Here is a 25,010-nt window from a genome sequence, read left to right as displayed (position 1 = left end):
AGGGAATGGGGGATTGGGGATAGTTGGGGAGTATTGGGGAAATAGGGGAATATTTACAAGCGGATATGGATGGAGGCCAAATCCCATATACGCAACATTGCACCCTTCTCTACCCTCGGGGCGTCCCGACCCGATAAATTTTTACCTACTTTAGTGTGGCACTCAGATGTAGTTCCCTCTACTATTAACTCTACCCTGAGTGTGACAGTTTTACAGATGTTCACAAATGAGTAAATATGTCCCCCTGCGACGTTGCACCCTTCTCCTCACAGAAACACACCCACCGGATAACCGAATCGCGGAAAGAATTCGCAAACTAAACATACAGCCGGTAGGGAGCATTATTTACACGACTACGCTGATATTTACACTACGATCCAGGACCTGTTTTTGGAGGAACACATGCAGATGTTATGCATAGAGAGAACACGCATGCCAGCATCGATACACCAACCCACGAGTGCTCTGTGGCCTTACGGCCTTTAATAATGTGCAGAGCACCCCGTCCAAGCACCAAAAGCACCACCCCAGCACCAATCGGTGCAGTCACCATTGTTCATTAAAATAAAAACAACAACCCCTAACCCTGCAGGTGTCTCTTGCTCTTCGTGTGGTGCACTTGGCCTTCTTACTTCTTTCAAAAATAAAGAAAGGCGCCAACCGCGTCCATTTCTTTATTGTGGCCGTCAGGGGGCCAACTAAAAGTGGTTCACCTGTATGGCATAGGTGCCACGTTGACCCATAGGTCCATCCACGGGTGGTGCTTGGCCGCAAAAGAACTGCGGTCCATTGTGGGTGGCCACAAACATTGCGGTCCATATGGTGTATCGATCCAGGCAGCAAGCAGCGAAAGTGCAGGCCCACAACTGCGGAGCCAGCACCTCTCTCTCCTCTCTCTCTGCCCCAAAGCCAGATCCTCGGAGGTGGGAGACAAAAGAAGCAGACAAGTGAGTAAGGTGGTAAGGGCGCAAAAGTGCACGCAATGCAAGGTAATGCACACTGGGGGCACATGGTAACCAGGTGAGACAGGTACGTTCCTACCGTACGCCCCCCCCCCCCCACCAAGTAACCTACATGGCCCCTCCCTTACCCCTTACTGTATCCACAAAACACAACACTACCCATAAACATCTACTTTACAAATCAACAAACATCCCTACTGTCTTCCCCGTTCCTCCCATATACCAAATTCGTCTTCTCTCCCTCCTAACCAATCAAATTTGCCATTTTCAACTTTCATCAAAATTTGCCATCTCCAACTCAACATCATAATTTGTCATCACCAATTCATCATCAGTCCCTCCTAAGGAGGGAGAGATGGAATCACCCCAATGTCTCATCCACGTCGTGATGCGTCTCACCAATCCACACAGCAATCCTTACTTCCTGCAACACAAAACAAAGAAAACACAGGTGTGGAGTCATCATCACCACAGGTAAGTGGCTGCGTATGGTGCGACAGGTTCATCAATCCTAACTATTTCCTAAATGACTTTAACAACTTTACATTACCCGGGGTCTTTCTCCGGCCAAACCATTGGCCCTCTTACACTATGGGTTCTAAAAAACCAATTCCCATTGGCCAAACTGTGGTGCTTTTCAATTTGGGGTCTCACTCCCCCGATTCATCTCCCGGTGCCCTCGCACAATTTCTGGGCTGTGGCGTGTACCTCTCCCAGTGGGTCTACCCACCTGCACACCTCCACCACTGCAGTTGCCTCCGAGCTTACCTGCTCCTTACCCTAACCTAACTACCTGGGGAAGGCCCTCTGGCGCTCTCCCCACTCGGTGCCCTCTCTGGCACTGGGCTACCCGGGTCCGTCCTCCGGATCCTCGGGCCCCACTGACACTAACGGCTCCCAGAGCCCACCTGCGGCCTCACCTGGCCGACATCCTCACAGTGGTGGAGTGCCCAACCAACTACACACACTAACAGGCTACACGCCCAGCCATTTCCACAACACTAATGCACCCATCCACAATACCATTCTGCAACCGCACCACAAATGCCAATATCCAACCACAATTTACCTATACCCTCTACCTAACACTTACACTACCCGCCCCGGGTACTCGTGAAAGGGGTCCACTCTTCCCCCATCCACACCTTCGCACCATGCACACCACTCCGTACCACTTACTCCAACTCTCTCCACACACCTGTACCTGCACACCTGTGCTCTCACACCTGGTGCCACCTGCACCCTTCTCTCCCCAAGCGCATTCGCGCTGATCCACAACACTCACTACTCATACACTGCTCCACACACCTGTCCAGTTGCACACCTGTGCAATCACACCTGTTCAATTCTCAACCACACGGCATCATCTCATCTAACTACTCCCCTCTGAAACTTGCGCTTCCCAGTCATCCCTTTAAACTATTGCGCTCCCTCGTCATTATCATCCATACTAATCTACCTGCGTCCCCTCTACAGGTATCAGTCACTAACTAATCTTAACGTTACCTAATGTCATCTTCGCTAGTTCCCTACACACAATATAACCTAACCCACCCGGGCTAGTTTTCACTGCCATACACCCCATAAACTATAGCTCCTTTGCCCCACATGGGAAGGGTGGCAGGGATGCCCCCCTTACCCACCGGGCCCATCGCTCACTACCAATTTTGCACATCAAATTTCAACAAATTAAAAATTTGCCAATCACTACCCATCATCTGCCAATCACTACTGCCAATCCCTTGCCAATCATCAAATTTTGCTTTTTTCTAATTTTGGGTCCAAAACACTAACCTCATCACCCAGTCTACTCACTAATGCCTCTCGGTGCGCCAATTCCTGTCCAAAGCCCGGCTTCGTAAAGCCAAGCCATGAATGCGGGTTGTTCTGTGCCAGCGGCTGGATGCGTCCGGCACTCGGTGCAGGGACGGGGGCTTACCCGGGCCGAGATCCCACGCACCATCTCGGCGTGGAGCCATCCAATGTCCCGATCTCGACCTGCCGGACTGCCTCAACAAAAAGTGGTCGCCATGACGACCCTTTCTATCGGGCTGCCCGCTCCGCCTAGTGGAGCACGGACGCGGCCGTTCAAAGCGAGGCCCAGCACGCACCGAGGGCCCGATTCGGCTAAAAGTCGCTCTAACCTCTAAACCGGTTACCGTCGATGCTTCACCTGGACGCTTACACCCCGCAGCCCGTTCCTTGCTCACACATCCAGCCGTTTCCATGCTCCTTGTACCGTTCCTTACACACCCAGGTACACCCATTCTACTCACAGCCTTGGTCACACACCTGACCACCGAACACTTTGGCACACATTCGTTGGTCGCACACCTCACCAACACACCTCTTCGCGCCCCCTCCTCTGTCACCTCCTCTGTGACAATCACAGGTGTGCTCTCATTCGCACACCCAACCACGTGCCTCACCACCAACTCCAGCGTGCATTCCCACTCACGCTCTACCATTCCAGGTGTGCATCCTTCCATTCCAGGTGTCCATCCTCGCTCACCTGTCACAACCAACTCACGCTCCTTGTCACTCTCACTACTCTCACCTCCACTCTTGACAGCGCACTCACCCTTACTCTCGACAGCGCACTCTTTCCCCATGCACCTGTCCGTCACACACCTTTCTCGCGCACACTCTCCCGTTACACCCTCTGTAACACTCACCACAGGTGTGCATTCTTCCTTGCCTTTGACAGCGCACTCTTTCCCCATGCACCCGTCCGTCACACACCTTTCTCGCGCACACTCTCCCGTCACACCCTCTGTAACACTTACCACACCGCGCTTCCATGTGCTCCCTCGCACACGCGCTACGACCGACTCACTCTCGCCAGCACCCTCACTCCTTGGCACGCACTTTTTCCTCACACACCCCAGAGTCGGACTTTCTCGCACACCTCCTTTTTCGCACACCAGACCTGTCGCACACTTCACCAACGGCCTCTCACGAACACCCGGGTCCATCTCGACCCCCAAGCTTATTAAATCCCCTGGCGCATCATACGCACGACCATATTGGTCACCACTTACACCGGGTCCTCTTCCTCTTCGCTTCTCCTCCATCACCTGCGAATCCCTCATCCGGTTAATGAGCACATCATCACGATCCAAACACAGACTTTGGACCAATTCTTTTATCTCCTCTTTTATCTCTTTCTTATCCTCTCTCCATCGCTTCTTAATTTCGCTCACCCCTTCTTCCACTTCTTCTAATTTCTGCTTCACCTCTTTTATTCCCCGGTACGTCTCCTCAAGCTCGTCCCCCAAGGCTACCTTGAACGTTTCCATGTGCGTCCTCACCTGCCGGTCCTTCGTCTCCATTACCTCTATCACCTCGTCCAACCTCATTGTCAGTCCCTCACGTACCATCTGACATTCCCTCTTCGTCGCTACCAAGTCGTTTTTTAGGTCATTTTGTGTCGCTTTTAACCCTCCTAATACCGCAGTGTTCCTTTGAACCTGCTCCGTTACTTCTTTTTGTCCCTCCGTCAGCTGTTCCACCTCCTGCGTCAGGACCTCTATGCCCCCTTGTAACTTTACAGTCCCCTTTCTCGCCTCCTTCTCCATGTGCTCCTTACAGTGCCTCACCTCCTCGCGCACTCCTCCGACCTCCTCACTCACACCTCTTCTGATCTCCTCTCCCATCACTTGCATCTCCTGCCCAGATGCCACCCTCATCTGCTCCATTTCCTCCCTGTGAGCATCCAGTTTGGTTTCTACCCCCATTCTGACCCCCTCTATCTGCTGCCCCATTTGTTTAACTTCCCTTTCCGCTTGGTCCCTCATGTCCCTCAATTTGCCTTCCATCCTGTTTTCTAACCCCTCTAACCCCTTTTGCATCCCTTCCATTTGATTCTCTTGAGCGGCCATTCTGTTTTCTACCCCCATTAACCCCTCCTGTATTTCCCCTAATCTATCGTCTAATTTCCCAAATTTATTGTCTAATCCCTTAAAATTATTGTCTAACCCCTCACTGGTACCCCTCGCTTCGTCCCTCATTACCCCCATTTGGTTTCCCATTACCCCCAATTGCTCACTCTGCAGTTTGAGGGACGCCTGCATTTGCGCCATAAATTGCTCCATGAGGGCCTGCATGTCAATCGGCTGCATGTTAAAGCCCGTTGATACAGCGGGCTCGGCTACCGCGCGCTCTTGCGAGGCGCCATTTTGCGCGCCCGCAACGTCGGGCGCAACGACGCTATTTTGTGCGTCTGCTACCCTCACTGCTTCGCTCTCCTCATGTCCCTCAATTTGGTCCTGGATCGACCCTGCCTCACTCTCCTCTACCGGACCCCAGCCGACTTGGTCTGCCATAGCGCGACTTTCAAAATTCGGGTTTTTATATTTTGTAAAACACAATCAAATTTCGCCGTTATAATTTCGAGCGCGTAAAACGCGCTCCGGATCGAATCTCACTCCTCGACACCAATTGTTACCCTAATGGTACAATTGGTGTTCCAAAATTTGGGCTAAATGAATTTAGTCCCAGGTCCGAATCCGACACTCCTGACACCAATTGTTACGGACACGACTTTGATGTTATGCTGGGCCGAGCGGAATGGCCGCCGTGTTCGCACAAGTTACCCGATTATACTCGAACGTTGACTAAGTCGCGCTACGCTAGATCAATGAAGGAAAAGGACACAACGGCTGGGATTAAGGCAACGACACAAGGGGTACAGTTCTCAAGACCTCCGGAGGAGGTTATATTAGTTCGGAACGTTTAGATTACAGGGATGAGAGGTACAGCATAGTAAGATAGGCACTTAATTACGGTCTTATAGTAGCCCCGACAGACGACAGATAAACAGGACAAAACTGACTCACACGGGGATTGATGGCAAGGAAAGCGGGTAGTCGATGGCTCAAGGTGCACTCTTGGCTCAGGGACAGAATCGACCCGGTCCGGTCCAAAGATGCGGGGAGGTCGCTCAGCGCTCGGAGGTCGCGACTTGTCTTTCCAAGCTGGGGGCGCATCTGACGTCACGTCCGGTAAGTCGCTGCGTATATCCGGCGGGGAGTGACACGCCCTCGGCTCGTTAGCTCCGCCCCAGATGGAATCGGTCCGCCCTTCTTATTGGGTGCGGGGGGGTTACCGGCTCCGCCCTTGACGAGGAGCTGACAGCCAGCCCCTTCGTGGTAACCCCGTGGAGCGCATGGGTAATGGCAGCTAACCAAGCCGGAGTGAGGACGCACACTCCCCGCGCCGCGCCGCGCCGCCCCCCTCTGTTGTTGTAGTTGTTGTTGTAGTTGTTGTTGTTGTTGTTGTTGTTGTTTTATGGGGAAGATGGGAGGAGGTATGGGGAGGTCCTAAACTCACTACTGGTGCCATACAATCACATTCTGGTGCAACGAAGAGTCAGAATTAATGGAAACGAGTCCTTAACTGACATAGACTAAGAATAACTAGCAAGAGGTCCGAAAGTTGTCTACGTGAGATGCGGTGGACCTGGGCATGACATTTAATGGGGGAAGAAGGGGAAGGTCGGTTCTACAGAGTGTTATTTACAGGCAATGGGACTAGGGAATGGGGGATTGGGGATAGTTGGGGAGTATTGGGGAAATAGGGGAATATTTACAAGCGGATATGGATGGAGGCCAAATCCCATATCCGCAACAATATCATGCTGGGGGTCACTCTGAGGTAGATCGTAATGAGTGAGCACCAACAGAAGTGATGAGCGACGACGCTATGGCAGCAAATTAATTATATGAGGCTTCCTGGGTGGTACTCTCTGGGTTGCCAGGAAATTTCTTTGGAAGGGATTAAAAGGCAAAAGATCAACCACCATAGAGAAATTCTGCCATGGGAACTGCAAAGCTGTTCGAGAAACACCGAGCGATTCTGTTGAGGAGGTATTGCAGAGGTGGCAATAACTGTTGCAAGTGAAAGAGTGAATTGCTTGTGAGTGGAATCCGAATCTGCTATGACCTGGAGTTTTGAACTTTGATTTCCTCTTTGTACTTGGCTAATAGTGCGCCATTGTTGTTTTAATCGCTTTAATAACTTCAACACTTTCCTGCAATTCTATGCACCTCTGAGAAAAGTTCTCTTATATGCAACTAATTATGGAATATCTCCAACATTTTGTGAACTGTACATTTTGTCAAAAGGATGAGCACAGCTCAACAGCACAAAAACAATCAACAGTACCAATAAAGGCCTAAAGAAAGCCTTAGTATAATTAGGCCAAATTGTATGATTATGGTGAGTACAATTGATTGTAGGTAAAAGCAGCCATGGATGACAAATCCGTAATGAGCTCTTCCATGACAGAAAAACTGCACTCAGAGAAGCCACAATTTTTCATTTATCAATTCTAGTAAGACAACCGAAGTAGAGCAACAAGTTAACCCTCCAAATTTCGGTGCAAGTGATGGAACAGATTGTAGAGGGCTGATAGGAAGACAATCTTAAGTGGAAGCTAAAGGAATGATACATGAAACAATGAATATAAGATGAGGGTATGAGGATGAGGAGGAGGAGCAAAAGAAGAAGAGAGGATAATTAGAGGAGGACGATGGGTAAGAGGAAGAAAGGTAGGATAAAGAAGGGGAAGATTGTCATGTATGCAGTGCAAATGTTCACCGTTGTATCCCTACACCGGGACCGGGTTGTATCCCTACGCCAGAGCTCGGATGGCGCTGCTGTGAATCGGGCCTTGATCGGCAGAGTGAATAAACGCGTACGACAATTGATCGCAGTTTGTCGAGATACTTTACATGGCGACGAGGATGGGATTAGATAAAAGACCATAAACATCTAGACCATGACATCTTTCGGCCATATCGATGAATTCGACCCTCATGAGGGGGATTTTGACACGTATTCTGAGCGATTGTCTTTCTACTTCGAGGCGAACGGCATTGCGACCGAAGGCCTGATGAAGGCCGTCTTCCTGTCCGTTTGCGGAGGTGAGACGTTCACACTCGTTAAAAACCTGATTCGGCCTCGGACAATCCAGGAGCTCACGTATGCAGAGCTCAAGGCCGCTTTGAAGGAACATTGCAACCCATCTCCTTCAGTCATCCTGTGTCGGTTTAATTTTTACATGTGCAGACAGCAGCAAGGTCAGTCGATCGCAGACTTCATTGCACACCTCAAAAAACTGTCACATCTGTGTGAGTTTGGGGACACGATTGATGACATGCTTCGTGATTTGCTGGTGGTTGGCATGTCCGATGACCGCACTCGTAGACGCCTGCTTGCTGAGAGAAGACTGACGTTCCAAAATGCCAGAGACACCGCAATTTCCATGGAAAGTGCTGAACGCAACGCTACAAGCATCGGTGCCACTCGCTCATCTGGTACCAGCCCTGCTGTGAATCGGTTGGATCATGTTCAGCCACAACGTTGGAACAAGGCTCCTCGTCAGAAGCCAGTGCAGTCTCAAACCCACAACAACTGTTTTCGGTGCAACGGAAAGCACCCTCCGGAGACGTGTCGGTTCAAAGATGCCACCTGCCATTTCTGTTCGAAAACTGGCCATATTGCTCCAGCTTGCATCACTCGCAAATCGGGAAAAGGAAAAGCTGCTGACAAGATTCATCAGTTTATCGGTTCGGAGGAACCCGAGCTTGACCAGGTGAGCTCTGTTTCCGACAACTCAGAATCGTATGACCTGCTTCATATTGATTCTCACCATAGGCGGGACCCTCTTCTTGCCAATGTTGTCGTCAACAATCGACCATTGCAAATGGAGGTCGACACTGGTGCGGCCGTCTCGCTCATCAGCCATGCTGTTTTCACAAACCTGTGGAGTGATGCTGACCGACCCCATCTGAAACCTACTACCTATGGACTCTCCACCTATACAGGTGAGAAGATTGTTCCCTGCGGTACATGTGATGTCACGGTGGGCTACGATAACCGTGAGTTTCACCTACCCCTGATCGTCATTCCTGGAAAGGGCCCTTCCTTACTCGGCAGGAACTGGTTGAGCATAATTCGACTGAAGTGGGAAAGCATTCATCAACTCCGGGCAGCCAACGTTTCTCCTACCGCAGCATACACACTAAAAAATGTGCTGGATACATACCCGGATGTCTTCAAGGATGAGCTTGGAACCTTGAAAGGACATACGGCTAAACTCAGGGTTGACCGGGATGTCAATCCTATATTTTGCAGGGCTCGCCCAGTCCCTTTCGCCCTGCGTGAGCGGATTGACAAGGAACTGGATCATCTTGAAAATCTGGGGATCATCGAGCAAATCCAGTATGCCGAATGGGCGGCGCCCATCGTTCCAGTCATAAAATCGGACCAGTCCATCCGCATATGTGGAGATTATAAAATGACCGTGAACAGGTGTTCTTCATTGGATAAATATCCAATCCCGAGGATCGAAGACCTCTATGCTCGTCTCACGGGAGGCAAGACTTTTACGAAACTCGATCTCAAATCCGCCTATCTACAGCTCTGCTTGGACGAGAATTCGAAACAGTATCTTACCATCAACACGCATCGTGGGTTGTATAGGTACCACCGACTTAGTTTTGGAGTGAAATCTGCACCTGGAATTTATCAGCGTGTCATGGACAGTTTGTTTGCCGCCGAACGCAACGTCGTTTGTTACCAGGATGATATTCTGGTTACTGGTCGTACGGACGCGGAACATCTACAGAACCTGGAGAGAGTTCTGAAAAAGATTTCGGACTCCGGCCTACGTTTGCGTCGAGACAAGTGCAAGTTTATGGTGCCATCAGTCACGTACCTGGGTCATACGATTGATGCCGAGGGTCTACACCCGACAGATGAGAAAGTCCGAGCTATCAAGGATGCTCCTTCTCCACGAGATGTGACCGAATTGAAGTCATACCTCGGTTTGCTTCAGTTCTATGGTCGTTACATCCCGAATGTGACCGACGTTTTGGGCCCCCTTTATCGGCTTTTGAGGAAAGGAGTCTCCTGGAGCTGGGGGTCTAGTGAACAATCAGCATTCCAGACCTCTAAGGATCTGCTCAAATCGTCCAATGTTCTCGTTCATTTTGATCCAGAGAAGGATCTTGTGCTGACATGCGATGCCTGTCGGTATGGAGTGGGGAGTGTATTATCGCACGTGATGCCTGATGGTACAGAAAGACCGGTTGCATTTGCATCCAGAACGTTGACCCCGGCAGAGAAAAACTATTCCCAACTTGACAAGGAAGGATTGGGAATCGTTTTCGGCGTTGGCAAATTTCGCCAGTACCTTCTTGGACATCATTTCACGATTCGCACTGATCACAAGCCGCTGATCAGTCTGTTTGGTCCAACTAAGGCGACATCTGACACACTACCGCCCAGGATCATCCGCTGGTCCCTGTTTCTCGCTGCTTATGACTACACCATATGTTATAAGCCCGGTTCGTCTATCACAAATGCAGATGCCATGAGTCGGTTACCCCTTCCAGAATCCGTTGATGATTCGCCTACACCAGGATCCATTATCGCACTGATGGATCATCTGGAAGATTGTGCTGTCGATTCTGGCCAGATCCGCACTCATACTCGACGAGACCCCGTTCTGTCCAGAACTGTCCAGGCTGTACAGCTTGGATGGCATTTGCTACCTGAGGGTGACCCAGATTTTGCGGCTTTTAAAGCACGTAAAAACGAACTCAGCGTGGAAAATGGTTGCCTACTCTGGGGATGTCGTGTCGTGATCCCGAAAAATCTGCGTTCCAGGGTCATGGATGAAATCCATGACTGTCACCCCGGGATTGTGAAGATGAAGTCACTCGCCAGAAACTATGTGTGGTGGCCGAATCTTGATGCTGATATCGAACATCATGTTCGACATTGTTACCCCTGCCAGAGCACCCGGAATACACCTGCGAAAGCGCCACTGCATCCCTGGGAATGGCCCAGCGAACCGTGGCATCGCCTACATCTCGATTATGCCGGGCCTATTAACGGCAGCATGATTCTAATAATTACGGACGCGCACACAAAATGGATTGATGCCTATGTGACGCGTGGTACTACGTCAGCCATTGTCATCGAAAGACTCAGACGCTGTTTCGCCACTCATGGTCTGCCCAGGATGATCGTGAGTGATAACGGTTCGTGTTTTTCCAGTACCGAGTTTGCCAAGTTCACACGTCGGAACGGCATCAAACATAAGTTTGTCAGCCCACATCACCAGGCTTCAAATGGCTTGGCCGAACGATCCGTGGGAATCATCAAATCCGGATTGCAGAAACTTCAGGAGGGAACCCTGGAAACAAAGCTGTCTCGTCTCCTGTTCAAATACCGCATCACGCCACAATCAACAACCGGTGCAGCTCCGTCTGAGTTATTGATGAAACGACACTTGAGATCGACACTTGACAATCTCAAACCAGACATATCATCAAATGTTTATCAAAGCCAGCTTAATCAAAAGTTGGTGCATGATAAGACGTCCAACAGTCGATGTATCAACATTGGAGATCCAGTGTTTGCCCGAAATTTTGGTGCAGGTGCGACGTGGCTACCGGGAGACATCATCGAGAAGCCAGGTCCACTGTCCAGTGTGATTCGCCTGCAGGACGGCCGCGAAATTCGTCGACATCAGGACCACATAACCTACCGTCACTGTGAGTCGATGGAGCCTGTAGCATCGTCACAGTCAGGACAACAGTTCGACCCGCCACTGCCGGAGATCGTCGTGGCCGCTCCAGCCGGCTCGGATGCCCCGAAAACCTCTGCAAACGCTACACCCTTCGTGGAGACCAAAGGAATCACCTCGGACTCTGTATCCACTGGTACACCGCGACCCAAAGGAATCACCTCGGACTCTGTATCCACTGGTACACCGCGACGCTCAATGCGTGAGAGAAAAGCACCCGACCGGTTGAATCTTTGAAGATGTTTTTTTTTCACGTTGACACATGTTCTATTTTCACGTATTTTCATTATTCTCATAACCGTTTGCACACATATTTTCACATGTTTTGGAAATGTTGCTTTTGAAATGTCAATTCTGGAAATCTAGCACGTATATTGCTCTTGGTAATTTTGGACTTAAAGGGGAGGATGTCATGTATGCAGTGCAAATGTTCACCGTTGTATCCCTACACCGGGACCGGGTTGTATCCCTACGCCAGAGCTCGGATGGCGCTGCTGTGAATCGGGCCTTGATCGGCAGAGTGAATAAACGCGTACGACAATTGATCGCAGTTTGTCGAGATACTTTACAAAGATGAAATAATTTTAATGAACCACCGACTTCACATAAAACAAAACAGAGCATTTAACAATGCGGAACCTTGCCTGGGCCTGCGTAATTACTCCCGCCAGGGAGTAATGCATTCGATCGTGTCCGTCCGTGTGTGTGTGTGTGTGTGTGTTCGTGTGTTTGTGAACAAGATATCTGGAAAAGTTCTGAACGGATTTGGATGAAAGTTGGTGGGATGATTGCCCTTGGGATAAGGAAGAATTGATTAGTTTTTGGTGAAGCTCAGGATATTATTCCGGATCCAGGAATTTTTTGAATGATTGTTTGCCATTGGAAGACAGGGGCTCATTTTTTTTTTAACATTATCTTCTATATATTCTATATTTAACATTGTGATATGAAAATAGTTTTAATATTTGTTGTAAATGTAGTTTAAACTCGTGGTTATGCGTTAGAGCGGTGTATTCTGTTAGCAGCGTCGTCTTGTTCTTTTTTTTCTAATAAAGACATATTCTGTCATTTAAAACCACCAAAGTGTGTATTAGGTTTCCCCGTTTCATAAAATGTATCGTTTGATACGTATAATGCTTTAAAACTGTTTTTTTTTTGTTTGTTTGTTTTTACCTCAGAAGAGCTATCAACATTTACCTCAGCGAATGTCAATCGCGGTGTCAGTATTTGGTGAACTTATAAAGACTTAGGTGAGTTATATGTGTGACAAGCATGTGCACGGGATTCTTCCCAGAAGAATGAGTGGTCGCATTAGCTTGTACGACTTAAAATGAGCGAGTTGTGTTTTGACGTTTGGGCCAGTTTTACATGTTGTATCCCCAAGGAATGAAACGAACGTTTTCCTGGCTTACAATTTTATTTGAAGTCACACATGCCTCAAAATACACTCACTTGTATAGAATTGAACGCTGAATCCGAAAATGTAAGTGAAATTGCCTTGTTTTGTTTTTAACATAATCTTCTATATATTCTAAATATATATCTGTGCAGTGTCTGTCTTGTGTTGTCTTGTGTTGTCCCTGAACTACTCCCTCAAACTTTTGTGAAATCGTACCATTCCAACTTGACCCACGGTGGGAGTATGCGCTCTACTGAGTGGCGTTCTAGTTGTCCTAGGTAATTGTCTCGGTCACCCCTTTCACACAAACCATTGAGTGAGACCCCTAAATAGATTAAAAACAGATTACCTTTGTAATTTGGAAAATGCATTTAAATACAAAATTTACAACCCTATTGCATTATTGTGCAAAGCTGTGTGCATGTGACAATCTTTTAAATGAACTTTGAATGAACAAAATAGATTACAGTATATGTAGATGAGGATAGCATGCCCTCGAGAATGGGTGTAGCTAATTTGGAGATAATCCATGTTCAATCTGTAAAATCAACTTGTCGTTAAATTACAAAACAAGAACGGCACCACTCCTCAATGTCATGATGTCGACCAATAGTCTCCGTCCACATTATTACACCATTATACATATTTGTACCAAGTTTGATTTAAATCCCCTTAGCTGTTCTCAAGTATCACATTTTTCAAGATAGCCGTCAACAACAGAAATTTCACGCAAGCATACACACATATACGTGCACACACTGATCACACACAGACACATAGACACACACACACACACACACTCATACACAAACGCATACACACACACACACACACACACACACTCATACACAAACGCATACACACATGCACATTAAGGTGGATACACCGAGACCTGTGAGGACTCCGTTCCACCTTCTGAAGCACGCACATGGATATAACAACCAACGACACACACACACACACACACACACACACACACACACACACACACACACACACACGCATACACACATGCACATTAAGGTGGATACACCGAGACCTGTGAGGACTCCGTTCCACCTTCTGAAGCACACACATGGATATAACAACCAACGACACACACACACACACACACACACACACACACACACACACAAACGCATACACACATGCACATTAAGGTGGATACACCGAGACCTGTGAGGACTCCGTTCCACCTTCTGAAGCACGCACATGGATATAACAACCAACGACACACACACACACACACACACACACACACACACACACACACACACACACACACACACACACACACACACACACCAATTAGCCCTCTCCTGTCCTTTTGTGAATGGGGGAACCTAATAAATGTGTAAAAATCTGGTAGAAAACAATAAAACCAAGCAGAAGACACTCAAGAATATGGGAATAATTTGAGCCATTCCAGGAGTAGTTGGAGTGGAAAGGAAAAATAATAATGATAAAAGAACAACCAGAAGGAAACAATATTAAAACCACCACATATGCGAATAATAACAACTGGTGCAAAAAATGAATACAAGCATAATCATGATTGAAAAAAAGAAAAGAAAGAACAGGAAGAAAAGGGAAAAATGGAATTGATCAAATACAAATATTAGGCCAAAAAAAAAACTACAACTGGAACGGCACTCTTCGACGTCACGTCGACTGATATGCCTTCGCCCACATAATTACATCATTATAATACTTGTACCAAGTTTGATTTAAATCCATGAAGCCATTCACAAGTTATCACATTTTTACCTGACATGACCTCTGACCTTTGACCTCTTGACCCCAAAATTTAATCAGTTCATGTTTACATCATTATACATACCTTTACCAAGTTTTCATTTAAATCCCTTCAGCTGTTCACAAGTTCTCACATTTTTACTTGACATGACCTCTGACCTTTGGTCTTTGACCTTGGGCCCCCAAAATCCAATCCGTTAATCTTTACATCATTATGCATACCTGTACCAAGTTTGAATTAGATCCCTTCAGCCGTTCTCCAGTAATAGACCTATTACAGACTTTGACCTTTGACCTATGACCTCTTCACCCTAAAATATAATCAGTTCATCTTTACCTCATTATACATACCTGCACCAAGTTTGACTAAGATACCTTCAGCCGTTCTCAAGTTATCGCGGTAACGAAAACCTATCACGGACAGACGGACGGATGGACGGACAGATGGACGCCAATGAAGTCACCGGAGGCGTAAACATGAAATCAAATGAAAAGCGTAGCAGAGTTTTTGTCTGAGGATTTAGCTACAAATGTGCATGTGACTGTATATGTGTTTAAATAGAAATACATTTGCATTTGGACCCAAAATCACCAGCTGGTCAAACACTTGGAATCCTGACACCTTTCACCTTTCAATCCTGACAAATGTCATACTCTCACTACCTCTCTCCAAAATAACCATCTGGCAAAACCACTCATCTAATTTCTTAGCAATCCTCTTGAGGAGGTCCAGTCACACAAACTCCTCGGTCTCACTATCGGCCATCATCTTTCTTGGGCAAAACCACATTTCAAAGTTGACCTCCAAAGCCAGCCACCGACTGGGCATTCTCCATCATAGAAAATCCTTCCTAACTGGAAAACCTGAGCTCCTATCCACCTACAAGGCATTCATTAGCAGTTTCATGGAGAACTGCTCTCCCCGCTGGGCTGGCTCCCCTGCCTCACATCTTGATTGGCTTGATGCAGTGGAAACCAAGGCCTTCAACCATGGCCTAGATTCCAAGATGATTGGATTCTCCCACATTTAAGCTGAGTTCATGGGCCTATCGCTTTCCCATCACAGACAGGTCGGCAGTCTCTCTGTCTTCTACCACCTCGTTTTTTGGTCTTGTGCTCTCTGCTCATTCTGTGCTTTGTTCCCCGCCCCCTCACTCCTCCCCCCACGTTTCTGAAGGGAGCACGTGTTCCATGATCATGGAACTTAACTCCCTTATGGGGAAACTTCCAAAATCCAGAATTGCTACTCAGCTCCACTCATCCGTCCCTCTTTTATCCCACCTGTGGAATCAACTTCCACATTCTATTCAATCTCATCCTTCCCTACAGGTCTTCAGGACAACTGTTCACCACCTTCTCAGATCATCCCCCATCCAAATCCATGATCTTTTCTACCCCTTTAACTTTCAGCCCCCTCCCCCAAGCCCACTTCTTTCCAAATTTATACTTTTTTCCTTCCTGAGAGTCTGCTTCTGTATCCATCTTATCTACCCCGTGCATCCTCCCTTATTCCTCTTTCCCACCCACTTCCCATATTTGTCCAAGTCTCCCCCTATTTTATCCATCAACCCTGATGTTGTGTTTCCCCCCTCTTTATGCAGTTCATTTTGTTCTGTTACCTCCTGATCCATTCAGTCTTCTAGATGTTACACGAGCCTCGACTTTGTATGCAAAAAAGAAGCCAGAGGAAAAAGGGGAAAATGAAAAGGAGAGGAAGGATAAGAACCATTAAGCACAGGAAGATAAAGAAATACCTGATACTTGTTTTGTTTCCCTAGCACATTAGCAATGGAGAAGCACAGGCTTGGTTCATCTGGTGTTATCCTCAATGCTTCTCGAGCAGCATCTTCTGCCTCCTGCAGCTTTCCTGCACATGGATGCAAAGATAACCGAACAATGTGGACAGAAAAGGTGACAACATAAGCCACTAAAAATAATGAGATATGCATTAATTGAACAGAAAGCCTGGTGTTGGCTTAGCGGTTAGGGTGCCGGCTTGGGATCCTAGGATCCTGGGTTCGAATCCCAGTCGATCGCTGAATTAACACCAGGGGGGTTGACTCAGCCTGTCATCCTTCCGAGGTCGGCAAATTGAGCACCACCTTGCTGGGATGAATGACCACTGTGTGTACCCCGATTTAGAATAGGTACACCGTATCCCTGCGCATTGTAAGAGCATGACCAAGGGTTGGCGTCAGGAAGGGCATCTGGCCATAAAAACATTGCCTCAAATAGGGAACCATGATTGTCATGGGGCCCGCAAGGCTAACCCCCACTCTAGCGGGGAAAAATGGCCTTAAAACGATCATTCATTCATTTTCATTCATTAATTGAACAGAAAAGCATGGGAGCTACACAATGATCATTTTATCAATTGAACGAAGGGCAAATGGTATTGTCGCATCAGAGGCATCCATTAGCACAGACTACTCTGAGGCAAGGGTATAAGACCGCCTCCCCACAAAGGACCGAAATATATTTTTATATTTTACTGCATTCAATCTTACATTGAGATTCCCTAAGGATCACCCTAGTCTGGTGTTGGCTTCACGCTTAAGGTGGCTGGCTTGATATCTTAGGGTCCTTAGTTTGAGCCCCTGTCAACAAACACAATACAACATGTATTTTAAAGGCCATTTTCCCTGCTTGAGCGGGGGTTAGCCTTGCGGTCCCCATGACAATCTTCTCCATTTTGCCCTATTTTCTGCATTTCTCCTTGTTAACCCCCTTGCCCACATTTCTTCTTCCACCATCTTTAGCCAAGTCTTTCTCGGTCTTCCCCGTCCTCTACTTCCTTCTACATTCATTTCCATCACTCTTCTCAACCAGTCACTTTCATCCTTCCTCAACACATGACCAAACCATCTCAACCTGTTCCTCTTCACAGCATCAATCACAGGCTCTATTCCCATCATCTTTCGCAATTCATCATTTGTCTTCCTCTCTCTCAACGACACTCCGCACATCCACCGAACCATTCGCATTTCCACCCTTTCCAGCCTTCGTTGCTGCTCTACATGCATGACCCATGTCTCACTCCCATAAATCATAACACTTCTCACACATGCAGCATACACCTTTCCCTTCAGCTTCAACGACACTCCCCTCCTCATCAGCACACCACTCAGTTCCCGAAACTTCTTCGATGCACATCTCACTCTAGCAACCGTTGCCGAGTCTGATCCACCTTCTCCATTCAGCATGTCTCCGAGGTAGCAAAATGTTTTCACACCTTCCCGCTTCACGCCGTCTCCAAGATCCAATTCAACATTTCCTCCATCTGCAGCTCCCTCTGTGCACACCTTACATTTGAATGTAGCTGCCACACTGGTTAATGACCCTCTCAGACCACTACATTTTTAATGAAAACACTCAGCACACCACCAAATAAATAACCCACCATGACACAAAATACCAATATCATGACTCGTTCATCAATGGGGAACGAGTGAGGACTTGAGCAAGGCACGAGCTGGTTTTGGGTCTGGACTGACACGTGCAGGCTGGTGTTGCACAGGGTTTGTGTGGCACAGGGCTGGTGGATGTCGACGAAGTCATTGAGGTGGATGCGAGGGTTTGGGAGGCGGCGTCCCCGTTTGCATTGCAGTCCTCCTGCTTTGTACGACGATGAAGCAAAGAGGAATGGTGATGAGGAAAGATGGACAAACAAAGAGAGGAGATGGATGCTACCTCTCCAAAAGTCCGATTCCAACTGCTGCGGTCCGACATGGTCACAACCTTCGTAAACTGTGGGACCAACCTCAAACACGGCGAGTTCCAATCTTACATCATACTCGGAAACAAAGTAACAAATTTTATACTTTTGTTTAAAGTCGTATTTATGGAACCCTCCCCTAAACAGGTTTCCTCTGAGGTTATTAAAAGATAAATAAAGACCTCTGGCTCTTCATTCAGGTGATAATAGTGGCATGTTTAAAATGAAGTCCCATATTTTTCACATCAGGGGTTCTCAAGAGCACTTTGCAGAACCAAAAGTGTACGGAAAGGTTTTGTTCTTCAATTAAATGGATGCTTTATTGGAAATTGAGCAAACAATGTGTGATTTGCTAATCTGAAGACCAGAATGACTTCGACAGACACTCTAACTGAAATGGCAAATTAAATAATCATGGCCAAATAGAAGATATCATGGGGAATATTAATTTGCTATCATGATATATTGCTCAAGGAGTGGGGAAAGAGCAAAGCCCAGGAAGATTTTCCAAATCGAATCCAGGATTGCTTTTGAAGTCAGTTTGTCGAAAAGCCCATGGGGGAAGTGAGGTGTGAGATTTTTTTTTTGAAGCAATGATCCCAATATGGTGGAGGAGGTGGAGGTATAAGAACATCTGGTGGAAAGTGACCATAACATCGTGTGTGCAACGATATTATTGAGGTATGAAGTTTGAGATAGTATGGTAAGGCTGCTCTCGTAAACTTCGGGACCACCATTATACACGACGAGTCCCTCTCATTGGTCGCCGCTGCTGTGTGCGTGCCATATTCTGGGCCGTCCCACCAGCGGGGCAACCACAATAAAAAGTATTCCGTCCCTCTCCAGGGCTCCACAGCTGACCTCACCCCCATGGCTTGTGGTGCACTGGCCAAACAGCTCTTGATGTCCTTATAAAAGTGTGAAGTGCTTTTCGGTGCCTTCCTGCACAAGTCCTCACCCGTCCTCGCCCATAAACAGGAGGTTTCACACAAAACAATCTTACTCTATCTGCTTTATAATTAACACTCACTGCCTCCTCAGTGCACGTTTTACAAGACGACTTACTCTGACAATTTCCCTGATACAAGAGTAATCTAACCTACACTGTAACACAGTCCATGCTATTCTTACCACAACCAAACAATGGACCCACCCACCCCCTTCTCACAACTTAATATTAAACGACATACGTATTGACAACAACTTAAATATTAAAATATTGCCAAGATATTAAACATAACAGTAAGTAGAACATATTAAGATAGGTGTGGGCCTATTTAGGAACAGTCCAGGAGAATTGGAGGATGATGAAGGTGAGATGGCATGGTTATTAAATCGTTTTTATGCTTCACATCTACACAGGAACAGTCAGGGGGAACTTTCACTAGCTGAGAGTATCTGTCTAAGTGGTGAGCAAAGGCTTTTAGAGGAGATCCAAGCAGGAGTGAAGAAAGTAAAGAAACAGCTGCAATAACTTTGGGCTGATAAATCTCAGGAACCAGATAATATGCCTATCCAAGAGTATCCAGGGAGGTGATAGACCAGATAAGCTTAGTGTTAACCTATATCATGAAATAGATCACTGGAGTTGGGACGGGTTCCAGAGGACTGGAGAGGAGCACATGTAACACCGTTATTTAAGGGTCCAGAACAGATATGGGGAACTATGGATCTGTTGTCAGGAAGGTGCTGGAATCAATAATTAAGGAATGGATAGGGAACAATTTTTAATAATTTAAAGCTAATTAAAGGTAGGTAGTCAGGAAAGATGTACAAAATGGAGATCATGTTGAGCAAATTTATTGGAGTTCGATGAAGCAGTTTCTGACTGATTGGTGAGGGAAGTGCAGTGGATGGAATGTTTCTAGACTTTCAGAAGTTATCACATAGAATGCTGTTAATTAAGGTTAGGGCTTCTGGATTGGCTGATAAAGTAGTTAACTGGATTGGAAACTGGCTTAGTGAGAGGAAGCAAAGAGTGGCTGCGAATGGGACGATATCTGGCTGGGAGGATTTAAGTTGTGGGCTACCTCAGGGATCAATGAGTGTACTTCACTTATTAGTCCCCTATCGGTGTACACCGGAGGGGACTATAGGTTTGCACTCCGTCCCTCCGTCTGTCAGTCTGTCAGTCTGTCAGTCTGTTCGTCTGTCAGTCCGTCAGTCCGTCACGCAAAGAACAGTTTTCCGGACGTTTTTTCTAAACTCTTAATGCTAATGATTTCAAACTTGGTACATGGTTTCCTCATGATAAGTTACAGATCGAGTTCGAACTTCACGACGTTTCGATCATTTTTGACAAAGTTATGGCACTTTGAACTTTGGTAATTTCCCCAACAGTTTTCCGGACGACAGACTGCCAACGCAATACTCAGAATGCTTGTTATAACTGTTATGATTCATAATTTACAGCAATGATTTGGATAGTGGGGCAGAGTAGGCTTTCTAAATTTGCAGATGACAGCAAGTTAGGAGGTAAGGTAAACACCAGAGAGTTGGGAGATCAGATTCAAGAAAATCTACATACTTTAATGGCTTGGCAGATGCAGGTTAACATAAGGAAATGTAAGGTGCTGGGGTTTGGTAAGAATAAATTAAAATAGGGAGTACATATTGCAAGGCGCAATTTTGGAGCGTGTGACAAAGGAGAACCAGGCAGTTATAGGTAAAGCTAGTATGGTCTTAGGTTGTATTAGTAGGGAGATAAATCATAAATCAAATCAGGTAGTGTTAACTCGAAACAAGAAATTAGTGAAACCTCATTTAGAATATTGTGCTTAGTTTTTGTCACCACATCTGAGGATGGACATAGCCGTCAGAAAAGGAAAACAAACCACCGTTTAGAGGCAATTTTTCCCCGCAATGCGGGGGTTGGCCTTTTTCGGGGACCGTGGTTGTTGTTGTTTTTTGGTCCCCTTTTTGAAGCAATGTTTTACGGCCGGATGCCCTTCCTGACGCCAACCCTGCTAGTCGCCTTTTTACGACATACAGGGAATTACCAGTGAACTGGTACTCAATTTGCCGACCTCGGAAGGTATGACAGGCTGAGTCAACCCCCCTGGCGTTAATTCAGCAATCGACCGGGATTCGAACCCAGGATCCAAGGAATCCTAAGCTGGCACCCTAGCCGCTAGCCCAACACCAGGCTAAAGGTAAAGACCAGAAAAGGTGAAGTGTAGAGCAGCTAAATTAATCCCAGGCCTATGAGGGGTAACTGAAAGAGGGAGAGCTTCTTACATTAAAGAGGAGGTGATTGCGAGGGGATCTGATAGAGATGTCAGTGTCGGACCATTTGTTAAGCCTATCTCAATCCCACTGTCCAAATCATTGATGTAAATTATGAATAACAACGGTGCTAAGTAGTGGGGTACCCTAGTTGATCCCTGGGGTACCCCACTACTTCCATCCTCCCAGGCCTCCCATTCACAGACACTCTTTCCTACCTAACATGAGCTATGTAGATGTAGTGGGAATAGGGGGTACTTAGATATTGGCATGATTGTCCAGGCTTGATGGGCCTCACCACCTTCTCCTGCATTGAAGTTCCTTTTATATCCTTGTATATCATCATCATGGACATCGTGCACCTTGCTCTATCTATGCAGTGCACCAGTCCTGCCGAAGCAGTTTATTGACAATAGTTACAATCCTGTTCAGGTCGCCACTTTGACACAGGATACTCGACCGAGCATTCAGGAATTTGTCCATGGTGCCAGCGATAGCTCACCTACTCTTCACGAAGGACACCGTGGATCTTTAACGTCCACCAACTAATACTGACAGATAGGATGCCCAGTTTAACATCAATCCAATGGACAGCACACACATGTGATGTCTCACTTGCCTTGCTTGTGAAACAGTAGGATGACAGTTTGTAGCTGGTCCGATATATATATATATATATATATATATATCTATATATATATATATATATATATATATATATATATATATATATATATATATATATATATACATATATATATATATATATATATACACACCCAGGTGAGACAGCTCAGAGGTGAGTGTGTCGGTTTATGCTGCCAGCTCGCAAGTTAGAGTGAACAAAAATGTGTGTTCACTGCTTACCCTGATGGTAATGACACTTCTTAATTCAACACTATCACCCAATATCCAAGTAACAAAGAGACCTTAGAAATGAATGCAGAGTTAAGACTCCACCTGGCATTAGAAATAAAATTAACAAACTTTCTTCCTTGGAGTCAAATCATTTAGACAGAGACAAGGGAAGATGTACAGAAAGACATCCAAAAACAATGAAAGAGATGTAAAAAGGTTTGGTTCATGTCGGGCATGCGCTGTAAAGTTCCCTGATCTTAAGTAATATGCAAGAGTTCCCATTCACAGTCAAAGCATTGCACATACCAAGCTGGTCAAACAGGACAACAGTGTTGTGCCAAGCCATCCTGTGGTCTGGTTGAAGGAGAGTTGCCTCTCTCCAGGCAGCAAGGGCTTCAGTCGGTCGTTGGGCATCCAGGTACTAGCACAGAACAACAGTTTGAGTTCAAATCACATACTTAAGACTCAGGATGGGTTCAAAAGAACACCTGCTCTTCTTTTTTCAAAATATGGTCCAGGAATTGCTTTTATCTTTTATCAGCTGCAAAGGCCAATGCGTAGCAGGAGTGAAATTGCTATCAATTTTGAGTAGTCAACAAGTAAATGGTTCCTCATCTTGGTCATATCATAAGCATGAACAAAATAACTCAATTTTGTTTCCTTATATTTCAGCATTCCACTTGAAGTGGGTTCAGAAAGAGGAGAAATGACATGTCGAGGAGGTAACATCTCACCAATCGTCCAAGGTTGTAAAGGCAGTCCGGGTATCGTCTTCGATAGTGTAATGCTGTCCTGTAGCTCAATTCTGCCTCCGCCGTTTTACCCAAGCTATTCTGCACTATGCCCAGGTTCATCCAAGCTGCAGCAAAATCCTTCCTTGGAATTGTCATAACAACATGGGTCATCGCTTGTGCATTTATGCATCAATATGGCAATATGTTCAATAATATGGACATACATCAATATGTTCTGACCATCAATATGGCTTTCGCAAGGCAAGATCTACCGGTGATATCCTTTCTTACATTACAAATGTCTGGGCCTCTTCTCTGAGAGACTTTGGGGAATCCTTTGTTGTAGGCCTCGATAACTCAAAAGCCTTTGACAGAGTTTGGTATCAGGGTCTGATATCCAAGCTTCCCTCTTTCGGCTTTCCTCCATCACTCTGGTCTCTCATATTGAGCTTTCTCTCCGGCAGCTCTATCTCCGCAATTGTTGATGGTTCAACATCTTCCTCCTTCCTTATTAACCCTCAGGGTTCTGTCCTGTCTCCCACACTTTTCGTTGTTTCCATCAATAACCTTCTTTCTTCTACAAATAACCAAATGCACTGTATGCTAATGACTCGACATTACATTCCTCCATATTTTTCCCATCTGCCCCATCTTCCCTCACTCTATCTACATCTCGTTTGATCACAGCCACCTCTTTAAATTCGGATATGGACAAGATTTCCCAGTGGGGCAAATGTAATCAGGTCAAGTTTAATGCTTCTAAAACTAAATTTCTTCCCATCACTCTCTCTAAAACTCCTAGCAACTCTCCACTCTCCTTTGAAAGCTCCAAAATGACACCATGTGATTCAAAAAACCTACTAGGTATTACCCTAACATCAAATATATCCTGGAATCCACACATTACACAAATAACTAAGCCTACCTCAAAGAAATTAGGAGTCCTGTTCAGATGTCGAAGATTCTTCTCCTCTCAACAGTTGCTTCAACTATATAAAGGATTGATTCGTCCTTGTATAGAGTACTGCTCTCACATATGGGGAGGTTCGAGCTCCACATACAGTCACGTGAAAAAGTAAGTACACCCCATGTGAAGTTTTGACTTTTTCAACATATTTCAACATACAGCTATTTGATCTTCATTTCAACAATATTGATAGATAAGGTGATATAATATAACAAATATCATGAAACATTTACATTTTGTAGTCCATTGTATCTATCTATAATTCCAGTAATCTCTGTGTGTGTGTCTGTGTGTGTGTGTGTGTGTGTGTGTGTTTGTCTGTGACCACTGTTTCTCGACAACTACCGGTCCGATATACTTGAAACTTGCCAGGTATATTGCTGGGGACCCGAGGATGTGCCTTTTCAAGGTTTCATATTAATCGGAGAAGTAGTTACCGAGCTATGGCGATTTCTTTACCAAACTCCGCAAGCCGTTCGCTTTGGACCAAACCATTTCATGTAAATAGAGGGGGGGGGGGGGGGGGGTTCTGTGGTCGTTGCGAATGGACCAAACCATTTCATGTAAATAGAGGGGGGGGTTCTGTGGTCGTTACTGCCACGTGGTTTCAAAGTTTTTTTTTGTTGTTGTTGTTTGCACGCATGCTTTTTTGCACGCACGTACGGGCACCCACGTACGGGCACGTCCTAGTAATTTAAATGAACATAAATGCAAATTTCGCATGTGGAAAAAGTAGGTACACCCCTACATTTATCACTACTTCAAATACCGAATAATTAGAATCAGGTGCACCAG

General features: G+C 46.3%; 1 protein-coding gene across 3 annotated transcripts in view; it reads right to left on the bottom strand.

Annotated features, from left to right (window-relative positions):
* Nucleotides 1-25,010, bottom strand: part of TMTC4 (transmembrane O-mannosyltransferase targeting cadherins 4) — a 166,102-nt gene that overhangs the window by 17,479 nt on the left and 123,613 nt on the right. For all 3 annotated transcript variants that reach the window (XM_068128585.2, XM_068128586.2, XM_078784646.1), the window contains 3 exons: nucleotides 23,249-23,390; nucleotides 22,821-22,935; nucleotides 16,471-16,583 (listed from right to left, as the gene is read on the bottom strand). In XM_068128585.2, coding sequence (XP_067984686.2) covers nucleotides 16,471-16,583; nucleotides 22,821-22,935; nucleotides 23,249-23,390 — 370 coding nt within the window. The remainder of the gene's footprint in view (nucleotides 1-16,470; nucleotides 16,584-22,820; nucleotides 22,936-23,248; nucleotides 23,391-25,010) is intronic.

The sequence above is a fragment of the Myxine glutinosa genome, chromosome 9 (genome assembly GCF_964187855.1).
Source record: "Myxine glutinosa chromosome 9, kmMyxGlut1.1, whole genome shotgun sequence".
Classification (NCBI taxonomy): domain Eukaryota; kingdom Metazoa; phylum Chordata; class Myxini; order Myxiniformes; family Myxinidae; genus Myxine; species Myxine glutinosa.
This window is presented reverse-complemented; position numbering and strand designations above follow the sequence as displayed.